At 37.7% G+C, this 24,471-nt stretch overlaps 1 protein-coding gene across 3 annotated transcripts in view; it reads left to right on the forward strand.

Annotated features, from left to right (window-relative positions):
• Positions 1-24,471, forward strand: part of FYB1 (FYN binding protein 1) — a 68,664-nt gene extending 44,193 nt beyond the window's left edge. The window contains exons 5-19 of one of the 3 annotated variants that reach the window (XM_075138093.1): positions 11-30; positions 822-868; positions 2,320-2,437; positions 5,834-5,990; positions 8,197-8,341; positions 11,214-11,242; positions 12,382-12,451; positions 13,008-13,148; positions 13,827-13,858; positions 14,946-15,054; positions 16,419-16,524; positions 16,850-17,012; positions 20,450-20,483; positions 21,622-21,653; positions 21,769-24,471. In XM_075138093.1, the coding sequence (XP_074994194.1) occupies positions 11-30; positions 822-868; positions 2,320-2,437; positions 5,834-5,990; positions 8,197-8,341; positions 11,214-11,242; positions 12,382-12,451; positions 13,008-13,148; positions 13,827-13,858; positions 14,946-15,054; positions 16,419-16,524; positions 16,850-17,012; positions 20,450-20,483; positions 21,622-21,653; positions 21,769-21,791 (1,226 nt within the window). In that variant the 3' untranslated portion in view covers positions 21,792-24,471. The remainder of the gene's footprint in view (positions 1-10; positions 31-821; positions 869-2,319; positions 2,438-5,833; positions 5,991-8,196; positions 8,342-11,213; positions 11,243-12,381; positions 12,452-13,007; positions 13,149-13,826; positions 13,859-14,945; positions 15,055-16,418; positions 16,525-16,849; positions 17,013-20,449; positions 20,484-21,621; positions 21,654-21,768) is intronic. The other 2 variants (XM_075138094.1, XM_075138095.1) reach the window with 2 other exon arrangements.

Genomic DNA, 24,471 nt, shown 5'->3' on the forward strand with positions numbered 1-24,471 from the left:
TGTCATATAGGTCACGGAAATACAGAGGGGGTAAGTGTTATCCTCCATGATAAACCTATCCTTTTTAGCACAAACTTACCAATTTAGTAAAATCCCTTAAATGCATTAGAAAATTAATTGCAGAATGAATCCAGTATATTGACAATAAATTATAGAAGCACTTACTTATTGTGAAGGACAGAAATAAAACTGGGTAAGCAGAGCAAACTGGAACTAATTATCAAAGCTGGCTAGGCACCAAAAATTGATTTAAAAAAAAGCAAAACCATCCCTTCTATTTCCACTGACATTTCATTTCACTTCACTGAAATTTTCCAGAAACAAGGGCCCTGTTCTATTCTAGTAATAAACCACTGTTTCAGTTAAGCACAAGTTTGTATTGTGTCTTTAAGTACCTGGTTCTATTAGGACTAAAACAATCTCTAGCACCCTAATCTGAGTCCCATTTAGATCCCTAGCCTTCCAGTTTAACTACTGCTAACCCTGGCACTTTCATCATGGCAGTGCAATCATCAGCACAGATAAAGTCTTTCCAGGACTACCATTGCAATTAAAACATCCACTTTGGATTAAGCAATGTGCCAGTGTGGTTGTAACAATCCAGGACTTTATAGTTGTGGTATCGTAAAAACATAGTCAGAAAAAAAGAATAGTGGATTTGAATAATGTAGTAACTTGGTTTGGGCAGATTAAATTAATTTGTATTTACATTTTGCTGTAAATGTTTTTATATAGTTTGTATGAAGCCTACATAGCAGGTCCATTTTCTTCATGTCTTTCTAAATGTATCTAGGCCATTGAAAACCAAATTCTTCTTATAGGGTGAAGAAAGTGATGGAGAGATGTATGAAGACATAAATGACATCAGGTAGTAATTTTAAACTCTATAACCTACTGTATCTTTACTACTAAAAGCTTGCTAACAAAGATACTTCATCTGGCACAGAAGCGTGATTCCACTGCAGTCCCTGCCCAGCATTACTGTATTCCTTCATTTTACCTAGAGAAAGTCAAGTTGTTCACAGGTTCTTTCCTACTTAGATCTGCTATGCCCTGGGCTGGAAAAACTCCTGCAATAAAACCATGTGCTTACTGTGATCTAGATAACAAAAGTCTGATGTCTGATCTAAGGAACATGTCTGAATCACTGTTTGGAGTTACAACCTAGGAGGAAAAATAAGCTCAGCCCCTAGGTACTATGGTCCCAGACAGACCTTTTGTTGTGGTTGTTTTTCCTGCTTTCTAGATAAATGTACCTGGAACTCCTATGAGAGGCTGAATTTACAGTTGTCATGGCCTGAGTCCTCTAGCATAGCTACAGAGCCAGAATATGAGCTCTGGTCATTCTTCTGCCATTTAGCCCTTTACTTTGAGGAGTCTCTTGCCCTGCCAATGTCTAAATGTATGGGATTCACTGTAAGACAACAGCCAAAGAAAAGTTTTAAATCCCCCTGGAATAAGTAACAGTCTAAGGTTCCTATAGAATAATACCTTGTTTCAGATGTAGAATGACTTTCAGCAAAAATTTATTGTTGAATTCCCTTTGAAAATAGATAATTTTAAAACTATATAACCGAAACAAGTGATCCTCAATAGTCTTTTTTTAAATATAATTTTAGCATATTAGCAAAAGTACCAACAAAGGAAGAGGAGAGACCCTCACTCAATCAGTTCCACAGGGTTTGTAAAAGCATAGCTCTTCCAGCCAAACCTTTGGCAGCAAATGGAAGAGCTGTAGCTCTGTAATTAGTGGCCTGATTACATCCCAGGGCCCAGACCTCAGTACCATCCAGTACATAAGGCACAGCGGGCAACGTACCCTGGCGTGATAGGCACATTTATGATGCAGTGTCATTTGTGTAGACTGCTGGAATAGGTTGCAGTTAGGTTTAAAACTGCAGCCCAGTGGTAGCTCAGGCTTCAGTTCACGCTGCATCAACTACTGATGGCCTGGGTAAATATTTAAGAGCCGCAGCCAGTGCCACAACGCCTAGACTCCTACCAGTTTCCAAGCTTGCTTGCCAAAATTAGCTCAGAGATATTTGGACATGCACGTGTAGAGCCAGTCTCTTACCTCTGGATAACCTTTTCTGGCATACTGTCCTCTTGAGGACAGCCACTTTAAATTACGTACATAATATAAGACAAAGGGCTGCTTGCTCTATCTGTTGCAGCCACACTAGGGTTTAGAATCTGTAGCTTTGATTTCACTGGGAGAAGTCTTCTTCCATCACATGTAGTTCTTTGTTAATCTTGGGTAAGAAAGCTTTAGTGAGATTTGCTTCACTGCTACATTCAGTCCTGGCAATGCACTTTCAGATCATCAAGGGGAAAAGAGAAGAAGCGGGACAAGGAAGAAAAGAGAAGAATGGACCAAGAGAAAAAAGAACAAAAGGAGAAAGAAAAGAAAGAGCAGGAAATAAGGAAGAAGTTCAAAGTAAGCTTTTTGTTTTGTAATCTGGCCAAAGACATATAAGAAGCGTTATTTAGCATTGTTGAGTTCAAAACACATTTTTCAGCTAGCTACAAAACTATTTGTTATGGTACGTAGTTCAAGCACCTGGATAAATTCTGAATAAAGGTTTAAGCTACCCTTTTATGTTTGGCATATGCTTGACTTCAGGCTCCGTACTGAGGGCAAAGACATTTTTTCAGTGCTTATATAGTGTTTGTTAAATTCCCTTCTCACGTTCTTTCTATGTAAAAAAGCCTTAAAAACATTTCCTTTCACTTTTCTGTTTAAAAAGCATTTACATCACTAGAATAGCATTAAATGTCCTTAATAAAATTGGGAATTGGATCCCATATACTTAGTGGGTTTTGCCTTACTGGAGTCAGATACAACAGTATCCAGCCTTTAAGAGATTTCAACAGAATGTTGCAACACGTTGCCCTTACCTTGGTCTAAAGAGACCTAAAGGGACTTCCAACCTAAATGGGGAGGAAGGGAATAGGGCACATGTAGGGGAGCTACAGTCACTGTCAAAGCCTAGGGGCTAAATGATGAGACAGTTCTTTCTGGTTTATATCATTTTTAGATAGCCGATCATCAGCGTGCTACCACAGTTTACAAATCTGCCAGTTATTTTCTGTTAACTAATGCTTGTTCACAATGCTCCACTATGCTTCTTTCAGTGTCATTGTACATAGTGGGCAGCTTTGTTTTTCTTCCTATTATGCTCTGTACACAGCAAAGCCATGGTGATTCTCTCACATTATGGCATTGGTCTGCTGTGGAGAGACTGACATGAGTTGAGGAGCAAATATAGAATCACAGAATCATAGAATCATACAGGTTGGAAAAGACCTCTAAGATCATCGTGTCCAACCGTCAACCCCACACCACCATACCCACTACACCATGTCCCTAAGCACCTCATCTACACGTCTTTTAAATACCTCCAGGGATGGTGACTCCACCACTTCCCTGGGCAGCCTGTTCCAAGGCCTGACCACTCTTTCCGTAAAGAAATTTCTCCTAATGTCCAATCTAAACTTCCCTTGGTGCAACTTGAGGCCATTTCCTCTCGTCCTATTGCTAGTTACTTGGGAGAAGAGACCAACACCCACCTCGCTACAACCTCCTTTCAGGTAGCTGTAGAGCGCGATGAGGTCTCCCCTCAGCCTCCTCTTCTCCAGGCTAAACAGTCCCAGTTCCCTCAGCCGCTCCTCATAAGACTTGTGCTCCAGGCCCTTCACCAGCTTCGTTGCCCTCCTCTGGACACGCTCCAGCACCTCCATATCTTTCTTGTAGTGAGAGGCCCAAAACTGAACACAGGATTCGAGGTGCGGCCTCACCAGTGCCGAGTACGGGGGCACAATCACCTCCCTGCTCCTGCTGGCCACACTATTTCTGATACAGGCCAGGATGCCATCGGCCTTCTTGGCCACCTGGGCACACTGCCGGCTCATGTTCAGCCGGCTGTCAACCAGCACGCCCAGGTCCTTTTCCTCTGGGCAGCTTTCCAGCCACTCTTCCCCAAGCCTGTAGCGTTGCCTGGGGTTGTTGTGGCCAAAGTGCAGGACCCCGGCACTTGGCCTTGTTGAACCTCATACAGTTGGCCTCAGCCCATCGATCCAGCCTGTCCAGGTCCCTCTGCAGAGCCTTCCCACCCTCCAGCAGATCAACACTCCCGGCCAACCTGGTGTCATCTGCAAACTGACTGAGGGAGCACTCGATCCCCTCATCCAGACCATTGATAAAGATATTGAACAGGACCGGCCCCAGTACTGAGCCCTGGGGAACACCGCTCGTGACCGGCCACCAACTGGATTTAACCCCGTTGACCACAACTCTCTGGGCTCGGCCCTCCAGCCAGTTTTTTACCCAGAGAAGAGTGTACCTGTCTAAGCCGTGAGCCGCCAAGGAAAATACTAATAGTTAATATTAAAGGAAAATACTAATAGTTAATAATAGTGGGTTAGCTGGCATTTGTCAGGCCACAAGTCTACTTTTTAGACCACTTCTGTGAAGTGTAGGCATCTACTGAATGCTTTCATGTTGCAGACTGCTCTCTTGCAGGTGTTAAAGTATGTTGTTATTCTTAAATGCAAACAAATATATTTTAGTGCATATTTTCTTTTCCATTTCTTCGCGACCTATACAGGGTAGATATTCCTGAACTAGTCTATAATTGTCAACAGCCACACGCTCGGCAAGATCACATATATCTTAAAGCCACAGATACTAAAATCCGAAGTGGTTTCTCCATAACATATACTAAAGATCTCACAAAGAGAATTCTAAATTCCAGTAAACCATGTGATCATCTCTTGTGAGTACTTGTAGGATCATTCATAGAGTAGAATTGTAAACAGAACATTATGTGGTAGACTTATTTGTGTTAATGAACATTTACTCATATGAGTAGTTCTGCTGCCCACTCCAGTGGAGCTGCTCACTGTAATTAAATACGTCTGTTTTGTGAACCTGTGAAAGGCTCCATAGGTGAGCCTGTTGGTTTTAGTCTGTATCAGAAATAGTGTGGCCAGCAGGAGTAGGGAGGTGATCGTGCCCCTGTACTCGGCACTGGTGAGGCCGCACCTTGAATACTGTGTTCAGTTTTGGGCCCCTCACTACAAGAAGGACATGGAGGTGCTGGAGCGTGTCCAGAGGAGGGCAACGAAGCTGGTGAAGGGCCTGGAGCACAAGCCTTATGAGGAGCGGCTGAGGGAACTGGGGTTGTTTAGCCTGGAGAAGAGGAGGCTGAGGGGAGACCTCATCGCGCTCTACAACTACCTGAAAGGAGGTTGTAGCGAGGTGGGTGTTGGTCTCTTCTGCCAAGTAACTAGCGATAGGACAAGAGGAAATGGCCTCAAGTTGCGCCAAGGGAGGTTTAGATTGAACATTAGAAAAAATTTCTTTACGGAAAGAGTGGTCAGGCCTTGGAACAGGCTGCCCAGGGAAGTGGTGGAGTCACCATCCCTGGAGGTATTTAAAAGACGTGTAGATGAGGCCCTTAGGGACATGGTGTAGTGGGTATGGTGGTGTGGGGTTGACGGTTGGACACGATGATCTTAGAGGTCTTTTCCAACCTGTATGATTCTATGATTCTATGATTCTATGATTCTAGTCTTCGTATTTCTGTGATTTTGCCAGTCACTTCTTCAGCTGCTCCACTGCTATGCTGTTGCCCTCTCTTTTCATTCCTGATTATTAATTTAAACTGGCTAGTTGGGTACAGGAGTGATGCCTTTCTGTTTATTTGCCTAGACTATTTTAAATATCAATGAACGAATAATCATCATTACATTTATTTTCTCTTTTGTCTGAATGTTTGTGAAAGAACTCCATTTTTCCACATCTGTGATTTTTGTTGCTTCTTCTCTGCAGTTAACGGGACCCATCCAAGTCCTTCATCAGGCACGAGCTTGTGTTGACCACAAGGGAGGGAAGAATGAACTGACTGTCAAACAGGGGGATGAGATTGAAATCATTCGCCTCACAGACAACCCAGAAGGAAAGTGGCTGGGCAGGATAAAAGGATGTTGTAAGTTCTGTTTCTTCACTGTGCTCCTGAACGTTTTCACTGTATGACAGCAAACGTGAGCATTATACCAAGAAGTAGCCTTACCAAGGCAGAGTCACTGGTCACCAAAATAAATAATTACCACAACTCACCCTCCTGTCCTTAGCTGGCATGTGAGGCTTAGTTCATAGTAGGAAGTTATTGTACAACATAATGTAACATCTACAGGTACTAGAATAAGTTAGGAATGATATGTTGGGATCTTCATGGACATATTGAGGGGTAATTCCATGTCAGCCTTCAAATAGCATCAGAACTTGACTTCGTGCAAGTAACAAGGATCGCATTTTTTCATGTCTTTGAATTAAAAATAACATGGGTGTTCCTAAAATAGAAGCAGAGAATATAAGGTCCTATTTTAAGTGTTTCTCTTGTTCCTATTCCTACGGAAAGTGTCTAACTGATTTCTAGATTTTATTTTGTCTGAAATCCAAGATGTATAAATATTCATCAGTGGACCTGTAAGTATGATAAGGGGTCGATGATCTGGTTCCTGGGCTATAGCAAAGACATTGAAAGACTGATCCATAAAATCAATGAAAATTATTAAAAGCACTTGCTTAATTTTTAAGGAGACTGAAATGACAGTAAGTTCAGTAAGACAATTCACACGTAGAACTGGACAATACCAGCTGAGCACTTTGTAGTACTGGATGTAAAAAGCCATTAGGGAACAGGAGTGTGTCTCCTACAAAGAGATGCTGAGAGAGCTGGGACTGTTCAGCCTGGTGAAGGAAGGCTCAGGGGGGATCTTATAATTGTTCATAAATATTTGATGGGAGAGTGTAAAGAAGATGGAGCCAGACTCCTTCCAGTGGTGCCCAGTGACAGTGTAAGAGGCAACGGGCACAGACTGAAACACATGAAATTCTGTCTGAACATCAGGAAACACTTTTTTACTGTGAGGGTGATCAAGCAAGGGAACAGGTTGTCCAATGAGGTGGTGGAGTCTTCATCCACGGAGATCTTCAAAACCTGATGGGACACAGTCCTGGGCAACCTGTTCTAGAGGATCCTGCTTGGGCAGGGGGATTGGCCAAGATAATCTCAAGAAGTTAAAATATCAGCTTTTCTGTGGTACTTTGAAGTTTTGTAAGTAAGTCTTTTGCATGGATCATTTTGTACATAGGAAAAAAAATCTTGGTGAGGGCTGGGAGAAGGGTATTTTCTTGAGTATGTGCGGTCAATTAGTTAATTTACCTTTAATTAATTTACTTAAATTGATAAAGTAATAAACTGATTCATAAACCGATTCTTGCTTCAGCAAAACTGCAAGCTGTACAAGGTTTCTCACTGACAAGTGTTAATGGTACAATTTGTTCAACCAATGCTTCAGCCTTCAATGTTCACAGGCCAGTAATGGTCTGTGAAGAAGACCAAACAACAGAGGAAAATCAGTTCTGATCATTTAAATAAAAGAAAAAAATCAATATGTTACAGATTTGAGGGGAAGCACACTAAAAACTCACAAGCAGTGGAGTGGGGGATTTTCTATTTTCAAGAAATGCATGAGCATTTTTCACCTTCGAGAAAATCCATTCATTCTTTCTTCTGTACAGGGAGTATGCCTGTCTAAAATTCCCCACAGCAGAGACAGAGTTCCCATTCTCAGGCCAACTGCTCTGCTACAAGTTTCTCCTGAGCCATTGCACCCAGGGGTATAACCAGATCTTTTTAGCAAAGATCCAGGGACAAGAGGATAGAAATGCAGCTGCAGCGTGTTTACCAACCTGAGGCAAAATTAATGCAAACAAAGTGTCTCTTCCTCCTAATGACCTGTCAGAATCTTTATGTCATAGACTGTCCTAAAATATGCCACGAGACTGCAGTAGTCCCAAGGTTAGCTGAGAAAGGGAGCTTGCCTCATGATTCCTGGAGTCTGCGTGGAAAATTCTTCTGCTGTAGCTGAGAAGCAAATAAAGGTGAAGTTAACTTGACACCAGCTGAGGAGGTTTTGGGGGGAGATCTGAGACAGATCTGAGATTTGTATTTGCGTAGACAGATGGAGACTCAAGCTGAAGCTGCTTGGAATGAGACGTTTCTTTGAAAGTTTTCAAAGACCTTACAAAACAATTCAATCACTGATTCTGAAACTTCTGTTAAACTCACCCCTTTACCATAAGCTTTAAAACTATCTCTGCCTAATTACATGGTTTCATTCATTTAGATGGCTACATTAAAACAACCATGGTGGAGATTGATTATGATTCTTTAAGAAGAAAGCAACAACCATCGACAAGAACTACTGTGAAACATCCAGAGAGTGACCAAGAAGTGTATGATGATGTTGGAGAGCAGGACAGCGTTAGCAGGTATGCATAAGGAACACATGAAAAGGTATCAATGATTCAACCCAGTCAGCTTAGAGAGGAGAAGTTTTAAAACAACAAAGCAGACTCTTGTCACAAAAGAACAGCCATTTATATCAGGAACATGTATCTGAGCTATTTAAACTGAAGTAGTCAGAAGAACAAGAATGGATTCTGGAATCCAACATCTATAAGCACTCATACTCAGGAGGAATCCATACTATTGGAAGAGGACCTACAGCATTGCAGTCCAAAAGAGAACAAAATGAAAAACATGCAGGATTACAAATCACCTGCAGGAAGTGTAATTCTCTTCCCTCCCTCTCTTTTATTATTCTGTCTTTTGAAGTGATATACTGCCTTTTCTAACGTGCAAGAATAAAAGACTCTAAAGGCAAGGAAACACTCACTGCACTGGGAAACTCCTGATCACCTTCATTGCTTTCAAACTATGAGTCTTACTACCTCTTCCCTTTTGAAGAGAAGGGACTTCTGGGAGCATGACTAGGATGGCCCTTCAGAAGAGAGTGTGGCTAATGAGTTTAGTCCTGAAAATAAGGCCTAGAAAATACCATGAGATGGGTATGAGCTATATTTTTTTGACTTCATCAGAAGCTTCTCTTCTATGGCAGAGTCTCGCATGTATTTGCAATGCAGTGCTACATTGCAGACTCCCTACTTCAATGTGCCATATTTTTTGCATCAAACAGATCTGCAGCTAGAGAAGTGCCACCTCCAGCAGCATATCAAACTTGCTGGCAGGGAAATAGCCTAGTGATCTTGTGACAAAAGCCAAAGCTATCACATGACCCAACATAACAGTGGTACCTTTGTTACCCGACCTCACATAAAAGTCTGCTTCTGTCATGTGATGCAACAAACCAGTGCTCATTCTCCATTACATGTCCTGATGTACAGAAACACATACCCCAGGATTCAGATAAGAGATCTGCATGTGGGTGTAGAGGATTTCAATGTGTAGGACAACCATCTTGAAACACTCAGCCATTACACCTGCTTTTACTGCTTCCCAGCACCTTAACTTAGAGGCCTGACTGGAATAAAGGGAACGCAGCTGCCTGGCTGCTGGGTGCAGTTGATCCTCAGCTGCTAGAACATCCCCATGAGCTCCAGAAACAGTGCTTGGAAAGATCTGCCTTCAGGGTGGCATTCTTTAAGCAGCCAATATAGTTTTGCATCTGATATTTTTTCAGTTTTCCTCCCTGCACATTGGTCTCATAGCATCGTAACCTAGCCAGAAGAGTTGCTTTAGTTGTTCTAGGTTTTAATCTGAGCGTTAGGTACTTCACTGCAGAAGTATCTTTGGCTAACCTTTTCACTATGGCAAGCATTACAATTAACCACCTCAATGCAAGGGATTTAGAAAATTGACTGAATTCAAAAGGAAATAAGAATACTTACACTGTTGCTTATTAAAATAACAGTGTAAGAAACTTGGAAGGATGAATGAATGGCTCAGATTCGTTAAATCCTTTAAGCTGTATTTTGACATTTTTATCTTCTCTAGTGATTAATAGCATTCTGTTCAGTTCATGAGCATGAATTGTTGGAAGGTCTGACATACATCAACATGTTTTGAAACCACTGTAAGAATGCAATACTAAAAAAAACCTCTTGACAAATAGTATTCTCTCATTATCGGTAGTATTGTTAATATTCCAAAATTAATAAGTGACTAGGGCTGTTGTATTTCAGGATTTCTTGGCACAAGAGTTTAACAAATATCTTGCTTTGATGTATAAGTTTAAGTAAGGCTCTGACCTGGAAATAATCTCAGCTATTGTGAACCTATCAGGTTTGTTTCAATGACTGTTAGAACACTGGGCTAATATGGAATCCTTGAAATGTTAGAAACATGCAGTTAGAGGTTTAAAGCATCACCTAATGAAAGCTAGTTGAGCAATAAATTCATTTGTTTAACATTTCATCTAAAGAAAATCCCCTCATAAGGGATGAATCTAAAGGGTGTGGATGCACTCTTTAGTGTTCAGTCAGATTATATTTTTATTCCCATCAAGTTTGACTACATGACCTCCTGAGATCCCTTCCAACATGAATTATCCTATGATCCAAAATCATATTTTGTACTTTAGTTTAAAGATATCAACAGGAATATGAAATATATTCTAAATATAGTAAATTGTTATATTTGTATACATTAATTTGCATTACTTTGAAAATTACACTTTATTGGAAATGGCTAACAGTTGCTAACAATTACTAACAATTAGGACTAAATGTTCTGCTGTATGAAAATGTGCACCTTCATTGGCTTGAAATATCTGCATTGATTTATACAAATAGAGAATTTGCTTCACAGCTTTACTTATAAAATACTGTCCTTTTTTTTTTACATTAACTAAAGATGTAAACTCTCTCTCTTATAACTCTTTGAATTACTGTGAATGATATTTTAAAATACTCTTTTCTGATTTGTAATGAATTATTTCCAAGGAAAAAAAAAACAGAGTATTTTTTCCTGCTTTACCTGAATCTACTAAAAGTTAATCTCTCCTCAACTAAGAGCTAGTTCATTTATTAGAATTAGATGACACATTTTCTTTAGCATTAATAAGAATGCAACTACTATTTGACTGTAAGAAATCAGTGTGAGTGTGGTGGAAACAGGGAGAAAAAAAGAATTGGCACATTTAGTTGTTGCCCATATAGAACACACAAGCATGTGCCTGAGCTTCCAGTGCAGAATTTGTAGTGCTTAGCTGGCAATGGAGATGAATGCCAAAGACAAAAAAGTTTAGAACTAATAACTACAAAAGTGATGGGTCATCATGGTGTTTTCTTTTTCAAAAGGATGACTGTTTTTCTCTAAAATGTCTCTCATTTGCTTTTCCAGTCAGAGTGGTGGTCAAAGTGGAGCTGGAAGTAAGTTCTACATATACTTTTGGGGGAGAGTTGTTTCTGAGTACTGCTTACCTTCAAATCCAGACCTCTGCAGCTTCCAAATAATGCAGTAATTTTCCATAAGCATGTTAAATGTTAGCTAACAGGCAACAAACAAGGAGGTATAGTGGCCAAATTAACTTTCTTTCCACCTATGGGAACTTGGGCAAGAACGAAGTTTTATCTTCAGAATCTGTGAATCAGAAGCATGCCAGAAGATGACAAAACTTTCATTTTTGTTGTGTGAAGGTAAATTATCCCACAAAACAGCACAGATATAATTGACAAAATATTAACATGACCAAGAGGTTTTGTGCAGGAGAAGCCCAGTTCTGAAATAGCCAGTAATAGCCAGTCAGTTTCAAGGGATACTCTGGAGTCCTAACCAGTATGACTGCAGCAGTTCCACACTGTCAAGAACACACATTCAAACCCAGTTTCCCCTTTGGTAGCACACATATTTATATAGCATTCTCTGTTGATCACAAGAGCACAGCTCATCTTCTCAGCTTAGAGTTTAGCTACGAGTCATGGCAGAAGCATCCCCTGGCAGTGTTGAATGAAGCAGCTGCCAGCTAAGTACAGATTTCAGTGATTACTCTGACCGGTGGCTACAACTGGACATGGAAACTGAGCTAACCCTGCGCTGAAGGAGGTGGGGCTCAAAGGTCAGAACTGAGACCAAAATGGGGAGCTTACACTGCACTTGCCTCTGGGTTCTGTGGATGAACACAAGATGTCACCTACTGAGAGTTGGTCTGACATCTTAAATCATCACTCGAGTCACACACAAAAATTTAAAAGTCATCAGTCATCATATTGACTGGGCCAAAATCAGCCATTTAGAATTTCATTGAATACACTGTAAATGCATTTGATTTCACTGTTCATGCTTGTGATTGGCAGTGCCTCATTTAAATGTTGTGGATGGCATTCCCAACTGGGATAAGTCTAAATCACTGTTTTAATAAATAGGCTATGCTGGTTTACAGAAAGATTCCATTTGCAAAGATATTGCACAAACTGCACACACATCTGACATACTTAAGAGGCCAGTAATGAATACCCTATTCAGCAGCATTAAATATAAATGCATTAATTCACTGTTTGATCTGTTAAAGAGATGTTCCCACCTCCTCCTTCTGATCAAGAAATTTATGATGGGATTGATGATGAAGATGCTGTAACTAGGTAAGTTTTTATATCGTTTAAATAATTTGCTTCTTTAACAGAGTGTTTTCATTTCAGTTTTTAGTATTTTTGAATTAGGCATAATAATTAGCAAGTATCAGGATGATCAGCAAGTAGGTATACATCAGGATGGATTCGTGAAGCTAAAACAAAGTGTTCTTTGGTTTTTTGGAGAAGTTTTGTTCTGTGATTAATTTTGGCATGTCAGCAAACGCAGCTGCAATCATGAAAATCCCCAAATCCACAACTAGCCAGAATAGCTCTGAAATGAAAATAACAAGTTAAAATGTTAGCTCACTGAGTAACAACATGAAAACAGTAAGCCACTAGATGAACACCTATACCTACAAATCTATCTCAATATCTACAAACGACCTAACATACATATTTCTAGTTTAAAATTTTAGTGTTTAGCATTTAGGTAAGTGTCCTCACCTTGCGCTATATACATTGTTGGCATTAATGAGAATTATGTGCATCAATGGAGAATTTAAACTGGACCTTTTAAAAAGAATGTTACATTTTACATTGTGATAATTGCATGCATACTCCAAAGGTCTGTATCACAGGATGAAGATAAGAATGGTATCTGGTCCTGGGGAATCTTGAAGAGGCTAAAGGTCAAAGATGACAAAAAGAAAAGTGTACGAGAAAAAACAACCAAAGTGAATGGGGCAGAAGATAATGGAGATTTGTTGTAAGAGTCTGCCAGGATATCACAGTGCACATTAACTAATTCTAATAAAGCATTGATCACATGCTACTAACATGTTCTCACAGCAGCCTAATGAATCATGCATCAAATTGCAGCTCAGGATGATACTTTTCTGCAAAAACACTGACCTCCTTTCTTTTCACCTGCGCAATATAATTACTGTCTTAACAAGCTGTATTTGTTGCATAAGTCTGGTAATTGAAACATATCAAAAAATTTTTTTGGTGAAGAGCACCAAAATAATCCATCATCTTAGTGCCACTCTGGTGATGTAAGTTTGCTGTATCCTCAGTTAAAATGTACTCTCTCATCAGTACAATGTAGCTGAGATAAACTGGTAAATCTAGGCCCATTAATCCAAATTTTAGGAATAATATGCCAAACAGAAACATGTAAAGATTGTCTTCTACCCATCTTGCCCGGAGGTTAGATCAGCAACTGGTGTTTTTACCACCATCTTCTCTCATTCAGTTCTGAACCAGTTTACTTTGATTCAGCGGTAAAAATACATTTAGTCCATGAGTACTGCTGGTGTCAGCGGAGCTTCAAAATGTCTGGAGATTACTTGGAGCCCTTGTGTTGCAAGTTTTTAAAATGTTTTAAATGATGCAAAAGCTATTAATGTGATATAAATACTTAATGAGCATCTTCTTTTTCCAGCATGTCTCCTTCAACAAAGCAGTTTGGAAAAGGTAATTAATAGGCTATTGTTCAGTCTCCATATTGATTCTTGATCTTTTTTTTCTGTATACATTGCTCTGTATCATGCTAGTCACAAAAATACATCCAAGGAAGGAAACAGGATTTCCCATTGCTTACCCAGTTCCAGCAAACAAATTTCAAATATTGTGACTGATTTGGCTATAGACAAGGAGATACAAATACATTGCAAGCTCTCTAGAAAACAATTTAATGTATTTTTTAAGAAGTTATTATTTTTCTATGTGAGATTTCCACTAGTTCAGTTTCTAGTTCATTTTATTTGACATTAAGTATGAACAGATACACTTGGAAAGAAACACTTAATGCAAGACTTCAAAAGTGAAAAAAGCTGCTTGTTGTTATTTTTATCACTTGCAGTGTCTTCGTAAGAGAACATATACTCATAAATATCAGCTCAGCCATTGAATAAAAAGCGTGTTCTTACAATTTTTGAGGCTGTTCCTGAACTGAGTTCTAAACCTTTTATCTCCTACTGTGATTTTTCTAGCCGTTGTTTTGATGAGTTGAACAATTGCTTCCTCTCTACAAACTTGCTGAATGTGATTCAAAGTATATTCTTGGGGTAAGAATTCTTTTCACTGCTTTGGCATTGCGAGATGGCCTAAAAACTAACACACATGCGATTCATATCCACTTCTAAGCAACGTTGCATTGACCAGAGTGCTATAGAAGTGCCTGAGTGCACATTAACATCAAACCCCAAAAATACACTTTGATGCAACACAGTGGGAAATGGACTAATTAAAAGGAAGATTAAAGGCTATTGCATTAGCCAACATGTGCTAAAACTTGTTTCAGCTTAAGAAGATTAAAATATCAGTGAATACCTATTATTATTAATAAAGAGTCTTATTCTGAAAAGGTTGGCTGGTGTTTGTTTTGCACAGTACATTGTGCAAAACAGAGAACCCACAGTTACTATAGACAATAAATGGCTACAGTACTTGCCACAATTTCTTGTCAACTTAGCTACACTAGCATAGATTGTAACACAATGTATTCACTACTCAAGGATCGCATAATAATTTTCCATTCTTTTAAACACTATTGTTTCAGATTGTGGAGACAATGATGTTTATGATGACGTAGATTCTTCAGACTTCCCTCCTCCACCGCCTGAACTCAAGCAAGTGAAAATGGGAATTACTCCCCTGATTAGAAATCTGTAATACACTATGAAACATTTTCAAAGTATTTACTAGAGGCAGATTGCTACTAATGTATTCTTTATTTGGTGTTGTCAGGTTTTGTAGTTATCCTCACTCTACTGTTGACAATGGCAGTTGAATGCTCCCTGCCTCCATTTCAGATTGAAATAATAATTAGACTATAGAATAAATAAGCATGCTTTGAATGTCAACAAATTCAGTCCCTGATGGACAAGAGGTAGAAATGAATGCATGGGCTAAAGGTACTTCATTGCAGATTCTCTGCATGCAGTCCTCTTCCTCATTTGGGGACTGTTAGGATAAGTACTTGATCCCAGCTGCTGTAGTATTTTAAGAGAAAAGGAGATAGTGCCCTGTGTTGTAAGTATGAAACACATCTGAAGGTGTAAAGTTCAACTTGGAAAACTTCTATCCCTGGACCTGGAAGTTATGGCCATCTCTGGAGCACAGATGTGTTATGAGCACAGATGCGTCTGTGAAGATGACTGCAACGTGTCACATTCTGTCGTCACCAACTCCACTCAGGTGGAGCTACAGAGTGCATTTCAATAATCTAGTCTGGAGGTATTAAAACAGAGAGAGTTTTTTGAACTGTATATCCAAAGGAAAAGATGTGGCCCTCCTAACCTAATCTAGGTTAGTTCACACACACACACATACATTCATCGTCAGTGAAACTGTCATCCACTCCTACAGAGATCAGGAAGGATGAAAAAGTAGAGTCAGACTTTAAATTCTCAGGTACACCATCAGGAAGGGCAGTTAGGGCATAAAACTCTTCAGTGCTCACTGGCACAAGTCAACAGCATCAGGGATGTGGAAAAAACAACAGAACTTGAAGTGAGTCATGTAATGCAGATTCCCTGGTCTAGCAAGGTCTTCTACATGAACATGGGACTAGCACAACTGCTGTATGAAAGGCTAAGATGTTCCAGCTGTCTCCACAGTGGGACATTTGTTATTCAGCCTATTGCCCGAAGATACATAGACTTCACAAAAATTGCTCCTTGCCTAGAGATTCTAAAGCGATGGGTACCATTTACCTAAATTATTTTTGGTAGCTGTAAAGTTCTCATTGCTGTAGCAGGTAGATACTTAGAATAATTTTCCACATACACTAATGTGATAGATATATTAACATCAGAACTCATTAAAAGAGAAAAGTAGGAAAGACAACCCCAACTTTTTATTTCTTTTGAAATCAAATCTGTATTGTACTATCCATATAGTTTTGTAGCGAAAAAAAAAACACACTAAAGACACATGAAGGCAAATGCATTTTCATTAAAATTACCAGAAAGGTTGTCAATACTTCAAATGTGTTGCCAATTTTGTTTTTAGCTGTAATCTCTTGTTTTAGTTCATCAAAATCAGCAAGCCTTGGAAAACGTAAATCAGATGAAAAAGATGCACAAAAGCTTAAAAAGATGGAAAGAGAAGAGAAAGAGTTCAGAAAAAAGTTCAAAGTAAGTTTCATTCAAAGTAAGTTTTGTTCACATAAAATATAAAGATTAAAATATCTGTATGGTATCCTCTAATTTGTATCCTCTAATTTGTAAATAATCCATCATTTTGCCTTTGAAAGTTAAAGTATTACTACTTGTAAAAATATGATCTGAGCATTTTTAAGTCCAAATGGCAAGCATGGGCACATACTACATAGCATAAACAATTACTTGCCTAATTTTCAAAATTTAGTAATAAATGGGAATATATTGGTCTAAAAAATGCATGATCATAAGCTTTACATTGATGGTTTTTAACCAGCATCTCTTTATTTTATTTTTGCAGTTTGAAGGTGAAATTAAAGTTCTTTACTCTACCACCACAGTCCAGGATTTGCCCCAGAGAAGATGGGGACCTAAAGACTTACAAGTTAAACCAGGGGAGTCTCTTGAAATTATAGAAAGTACAGATGATACCAAGGTCCTATGCAGGAATGAAGAAGGAAAATGTAAGTTTTATTAAAAAGCTGTAGTACAAATCAAATCGTCAGAGAATGATTGAGTCAGGACATGTAAAAAACCCTCTTTCCTGTCATATTAAAGCAGAGTCTAATATTTGTCTTTTTCCTTGCCTGGTGGTTGACAAGAGGTAGATTGTTGTTATTTTATTGTTGTGTTTTAAGAGTAATTTGCCTTAAAAAAATTAAACTCTAATAGACAAGAGATACCAAATGTAAGGAAAAGGACAACTTAGTTATATAAATCTTGCTTTGCATCAGCTAAGATTAGCAGATGGTTTTGTTGCTTCTGTCTCCCTCTATTTGCCAAAAAGAGTATAGCTATGATACCCCACAGGATCTAGTAAAAGTAAAATCCTTGCTGCACCTCTGGGAAGCACTTGCCCATTGATTGCAGCCAAAGGAAAATCAGTATCAATATTCTTACTTTGGATTGCCAGAGATGGAGTTTAATCTTTTCAACAGGCTGGGGGGGAAAACTGCTTAGGAGTCCCCCCCACCCCCCCCAGCCCCAGCCCCCAGCTGATCCAAGGCATATGTCTTCATGGGCATGCCTGCTTGTTTTGGGAGCTGCACGAGGCCTTTCAGTGTTTCTTTGAAACCCTTGGCCAGGGTGTCCAACTGGCAGAAGTTTCTGCATTTTTTGAGAAGTCTCGACCATCTACTGTTGGTTTCTATTTCTTAATGTGCTTCTGTTACAATGCTTTTCAAATCTCCTACTGAAAATTCACTTTGTGTAGGAACAGACTACATTCAAAGCAGCAGCATCCTTCCACTCCACATCCATCCTTTACTTTTTACCTCTGACCTATGTAGAAGACAGTCCAATGCCATAAACCTCCGAAGGGGATTCAGTCACTCTCCTTCTATTTTTTTCCCCTCTGTACTCAACAGTTACAGTCTGGAGTATAGCTTTCTTCCTGGCAGGCCTGCAGGGTGAGGAAGAATTTCTTGCATAACAACACATATGTTTCCAAAATATGGATTGCACTAGTGTAGCCACTTCCCAAAGAGCAGCTTTCAATGCTGCATTTTTTTGAATCAAACTAATAACAAAGTAGAAAGTAGTTCATGCTGGCTGTTTTCCTCACAGAGTCTTCAAAGCCTTTCAAATAGCGACAGGAGCTACTGCTTTGCTATGCATAAAAGAGCAGAACAAATAAAAATATCCTCCCTGAAAACCTCTGCATAGATTCTGTCAATTTTCACATTAATTAGTGAAGTTTGAATCCTACTTTGGTTAAGTGCATGACAGTTTTGATTTTTGCTCTAGTTGCTCTAGTTCCTCATATCTTGAAGCTAAGATTTTACCTTTTGAAGGCCAGATAGACTGAAAGTCAACACTTAAAGATGTTTTTGCTACCTTCTTGCACATGAATTCTTCCAGTTGGTCATTAACTTATGAAGCACTTGCATAGCTTCATGCCTCTAGAGGCAGTTAAGCAAAATTACAAATTATATTGTAATGTCCTCCTACCTTTTTAAGCAAGGGCTGATGATCTTAGGAACGTATATTCTGCTATCACTTACTTTAATTGTTATGAAATGATTTGAAATTTCAGAAGTGAAACAAGGAACTGATTCTCATTTACCTTCTCAAATTCCTTCTTACTGTTGCCTTGGTCTGACCCACCTACCTTTTGAAATACACAAAAACCTTCAATTCACTTTCATAGATTTTACTTAAACATTAGGCTATAAATGGACTTAATGCCTGAAAATGTAAGTTGTGTCCTCTCCAAGTTTCCTTTACACCGTCAGAGAGCAGCTGGCCTGATGTGTCATAGCTTTCAGTGGTGCTAAGTAGTCAAGACGGAGTGTGCTGACCTGCTGCCTTGTTCCCTACTATGGAAGCCACATAAATACAAATAAATTAGTTAGAAACTGAAATTTTGAACGTGTAATTTTGGATTAGTAAGTTTGAAAGAGTGTGAGATCAGCAGGGGCTGTATCTCCCGCATATTTAGGGGCTAGGGACCGTCAGAAGAACCTAGATTATGCTTTGCAGCAGTAGAAGGACTGGCACATGCAGGTCTGGCTTGCAAGCAAACTGTGTTTTTACACCATGACTGTAAGCGAAGAAATTTTGCTTTTATGTATTTCACATGAGAAAATTAAAAGAAGAAACAGAGAAGATTAGATTAGCCAAATGATTTTAAATGATGCCCAGTGAGACTTCAGGAGTCCTGGAAATTACTGGACTCTGCTTAAAGAGAATTTTAAAAAGACGACATCTTTAAAAACACTAGCAGAAAACTGATACTTTCTGTACTATATAATGGTTCCTCTAAACACACGGAGCAGTAGCAGCTCCAAGAATTCAAGGAACTTTACAAGGCAAGCTAATAAATTTATTCTAAAGCCTATGAATTTGGTATGAATTACTAAAAAACTGTCATCTTAGTGTGACCATTTAAGCCTCCTAATGAATAAAAGAGGAAAACTTATACAGTAATTTCAAATATAACACAAGATAACATTTCTCCTTTAGAACTGTCCTAATTTTGTACCAACATACTAATGTTTACCTACAAATATGTAATTATTGTCATGGCTTTCTCTTTGTTTGTATATGTTATACCAATTGGTAAGTATTTCAGTAGATATCTTTTACCAAAGACAGCAAGTAATTTTTTCAAGAGATTAAATACATTGAAGAAGAATACGTGTAGTTTTATCTGATTTCTACTGATTAGTAATGCAACAGAGTAATGGAATAATTCACTAGTGAATAGCTTTTCTAAGGTATTTCCATTATTTATATAAACAGTTCTTATCAATATGATACAGTTAAAAATCTTTAAACAATTACATTTAATGATAATGAATTGATGTATACATCTTGAAAGACATTTTTATCCCTGTAGGAAACTATACATATTTCTGTTATTTATTATAAATATTATTAAGTGGTTATTATTATACCACATTTTTGTGCTATAGTTTGTGAACTGTACTATATTTTTTGTTAATAACTATCGTTTCACACCCCTCTTATGCAACCAGGAAACTAAAATATAAGATGAAAACCTAATCTTGCATAACCTGTATTACTGTTTTCTCCTTTCAGCAGTAGTTTTGTACACAATGCAAACTATTGCAACGGAACAAGACAAATTACATTTTATGAATATGTAAAGTACCTGGCACAGTAGACATCTAACTGTTCTTGGAGCTACTCTAGTATTCTGATTCCCTATCTAAGGCACTACGTTATAATAAACAAGTAGATAAGAATAATTAAAACTAAAATTGGACATAGCAAAATTTTCCTCAAGTACATATCCATTGTATATTGTTATCCATCTATTATGTCTTTCCATCTGAAATATCTAAGAGAAAAACTGCATCTCACTAGTACTAGCAACAGAAGAAATAACATGAATATTTAAATTTAACTTAAATACGTATATATTTCAATTTTACAGATGGCTATGTTCTGAGAAGCAATTTAGTTGAGAAGTAAGTACAAAGTGATCTTTTTGAAAAATTTGTTATAACACTCAATTTTGTTCTAAACTGTTTATTAAACAAAAGTGAAATGTAATTATTTTAGTATGTCATTCTAGTCCTGCAAATGAAGTTATTTTTATGGAGTTTAGATTTCTCAAAAATTAGTCACATACATCCATGCTGGAAATTTTCCAGGGTCCCATTTCTCATTGCTTAACCATAAACTCTGGTTTAAACCATGAAAAATTACATAAATTAAACATTATTAGTACTAGAATCTATTACTGAACTGCACATTAATGTGATGAAGTGTATTGACACCATTTTCAAATGCTTAACTAAAATGGACCAATTTTGCTTTAAGTTTATTTTTATTTCAGTCTTACTGGGATTGAGCAGATTTGGCTCAGTGTTGCTCCAAATAATTGTGTGGAATTCAGCATTTAGGTTCTAATCCAAAACTGTCGTCAGACAAAGCCTTTCCATTTCCTTCAATGGGCTTTATGTTAGACTCTTAAATATTGAATCAGATGTCTCTTTTAGAACTGAGGCCTGCAAACACTTATACACACATTTAACTTGTATCTATAAATAGCCTTACTGGCTTCCACGGGCCTGTTCATGTATCTAAGTGACATATTTTGAAAATTCCTATGGAGCATGTATCATTTGTAGGCATTACCTAAATTCATTATCTAAAAAGCTGCTCTGCAAAACCATTATGGCCTTGCCAAGTACAGAAACAAATAAGAATTTCAAGGGCATACTGATTTTTTTTACTCATCTTTTCTGGTTTTCATTTTAAAAAATCAGTAAGTATTTTATTTTTTATGGAAATCTCTCTATGAGTTTGTTAGAATAGCTGCTTAAAAACTTAATTAAAAAAACTAACCTTTTAATAAAGCAAGTCTTTCACGTTAGAAGGAAATGTATCCAGCTCTACCCCTCACTGAAAATTCTTTGACCTGATGATCTTGCTCAACACTGTTCTGTTACCACAAAGGTTGCACTTTCCTAATTAGCAAATTAATTACTTGATAGCATGTCTGCACCATACTGCTACACTATTTTGTATCTGCATGCAAATAGTAATATGTATCTGATGTCTGAATTTTTAATACCTTATTTTTCTTTTTTTAATTTACAGTGATGGAGAAATTTACGATGATATTGGTGATGGTATGTTGAACATTTCAAACAATACAATAACTATACTCAATTACACCAAATAACTTTATCCTTGAGTCGAAGTACTACACAATACTAATATTTTTGCATTTTATTTCCATTTCAGATTGCATCTACGATAATGATTGATGCAGAATTCTATGCAAGTAAGAGCGTCATTGAAGATCAAAATCTATTTCGAACTTCCTAATTGTGAAAGCAAGAGAAGTCATTAAAGCTGATTACAAGTTAATCTTCTAAATGTACAATTAACCTTTTTTAGCATTTCAGGGTTTTGTCATCCCTTGCTTTGTATGACATTCGTATTGCCATTTATCTGAGCAATTAAAATTCAGGGAATATGAGCTAAAGTTAAGGTTATAATTTTCCACTTCCTTTCCACATTTGTGACAGTCCATGTAAAAACAGTTCTTCAATTAACTATACCCAATGAGGCCAGTTCAGGTCTATGAAGGATACAAAGGACAACAAACCCTGGGAACAGGTTTTACTCTGGGTCTGGTCTGTTAAACGCCAGAGACTGCCACTCTGGGGAGGACAGTATCCTGAAAAGAAATGCTTCCTCTGGTGATAACATCCTGTTGTGAAAACAGGAAATCAAAAGTGGGCATCACGAAAGACAACACGTTGCTGACCTGCCAGTCCAGCTGCAATAGTGTTAGCTACACTGACATGTACAGCCGTGTACCATTATTGCTGAACTCCCTTTTTCTACATTGTACTAATGATAGAATACTGTTTTCTGAAATTTATTTGACCATTTCGTAAGTACTTTTTGACTAACATTATTAGTAAAATAGTAATAATGTTATATGTGTTACATACAGCACTCTGAGATATAAACCATAGGCGAGTCTACTTTATAGTACAGTGTGGCTCAAAATATATTCAGAACATTTAGGTTAAGACAATTTCTGTTTAGTTTGGAGATACATTGTTGTCACTATAGTAACTTAGGCATTAAAATGGACCTATAAACTTATGATAAACTGGTTGGAAATAACTTCTAGATTAAATATGTATGTATATGTATCACACCATTTTGATAATATCTTTTTCTTCTAAATACTATATTTTACACTAGACTTGGCTAAATGAGAGTATAGAAATTAAACATTTCCATGCTTATCCATTGTAGAAACAGCATTTATTTCTAAAGATCATTGATGATGCTGTTATGTGAATGAGAAAGTAGCAAATCCAAAGTAAAATGAACGGATGAATCATAATAACGAATACCATTTTGCACATATATCAGAACTCACTGGAAATCAAAAGATGTTTCCAGTGAACTCCCAATAAAGAGGGTGAGCATGTGCAGAAAATGGAACATGTATTTGTAAAGTGTGATGCTTTTGCTGTAGCGCAAGATAATCAAAAACCTGTAACAACCAACGTGGCTGGATCAGTGCAAGCAACTCTCCTTGATCATCAAGTCTCCTGTAATCCTCAAGGGAAGTAAGGTACACTGTGCAAACCAGTGCATTGTAGCAAGCTAGCATATAAACTATTTAGCTTATAAACATAAAGAAATTTTGGCTCTGTTGAAGTCAGTGAGTTTTGGTCTTAACCTTCAGTGGAGCTGAGATTTCAACTTACACAAGTGCCTTTTATTGATGGTTCAAAATACAGTAAATCTCTAAGGAGGTAAAATGCTATGGGGATATCAAACATAAAATTAACTGTAGAGATAATAGCCTATAAGCTAATTTATACTGTATTTAAAAATCACTGATAATACACTGAAAAGCTATACGCAGACTTGAGTTTCCTGTTCTATATTTGCTATTCAACCAGCATCCAGGCATACAAATACAAATTTTATGTGTAAACATCAGCACCAGCACCCAAATTTAAAACATGACCTTGTAGATTAAGTACAATGAATGTGTCTGGCTATTTGGCTCTGTCATAGCTGGTGGTTTATTTATTTTTCAGGGGCATTCAAGAGGGTATTTGCATGAAATTAGTGATATGCCAAAGAATTGAGAGGGAACACAGATATTTAGAAATATACAACCACTTGTCAATTAACAATAGGATAAATAGTTTCATGCATTACACAGTTAATTATCTCAAAAAGAGTTTATGTTAAATTCTAGCACATATGCCCAGTCTTGTTTTAGTTTTAGCTGGTAGTAGAACTTCTTGGGTTGCAGTAAGACCAACAAAGGAACTTTCCTTTTGAACATAGTTTATCTTGTGTTAAAGGATTTCAATAGAATACAAACATCCTTTGTCCCTCTGAAAAACAAGTGAATTTTGTTCTTTTGATATTTTTCGGTCGTATATTTTGAATACCTTTTCCATGTTCTTAGCCTTGATGTGTTGTAGGTACCGTGTTTCCTTACTGATTATACTGACTGAATTGGTCTTATGATATATTAAATCACCAAAAGAAATAATCATAAGATAATTTAAGCTAAAAATCTGTGCATTGTTTGCACAGATCAAATATAATGTGATTCTTACAGGGTGTTGAAATGTATTTATAAGGTACTACACACTGAAAAATTACTGGTATTGTATATTTTTTCTTTTCATTATTTTACCTATGTCATTGACTGGATGCATTTTTTTCTTTCTTCTGAATAAAAGTGTGCTTTCTGACTAGAAATGTGAGTACACCATCTTCTGCCAAAGTAGAACAATAGTAGCTGAAAAATAACTTCTGAAAAATATCGCTGAGCAGCTGACAGATTGAAAATCAACTTTATTATTGCTGCAAAGGCAGCACAACTACAATGTGGCATTTGTTTGTCAGTAATTACTATCCAGAAAGTGAAACGTAGGCAGAAAATCTTCTAGA

The sequence above is a fragment of the Calonectris borealis genome, chromosome Z, assembly GCF_964195595.1.
Source record: "Calonectris borealis chromosome Z, bCalBor7.hap1.2, whole genome shotgun sequence".
NCBI classification, from domain to species: Eukaryota; Metazoa; Chordata; class Aves; order Procellariiformes; family Procellariidae; genus Calonectris; species Calonectris borealis.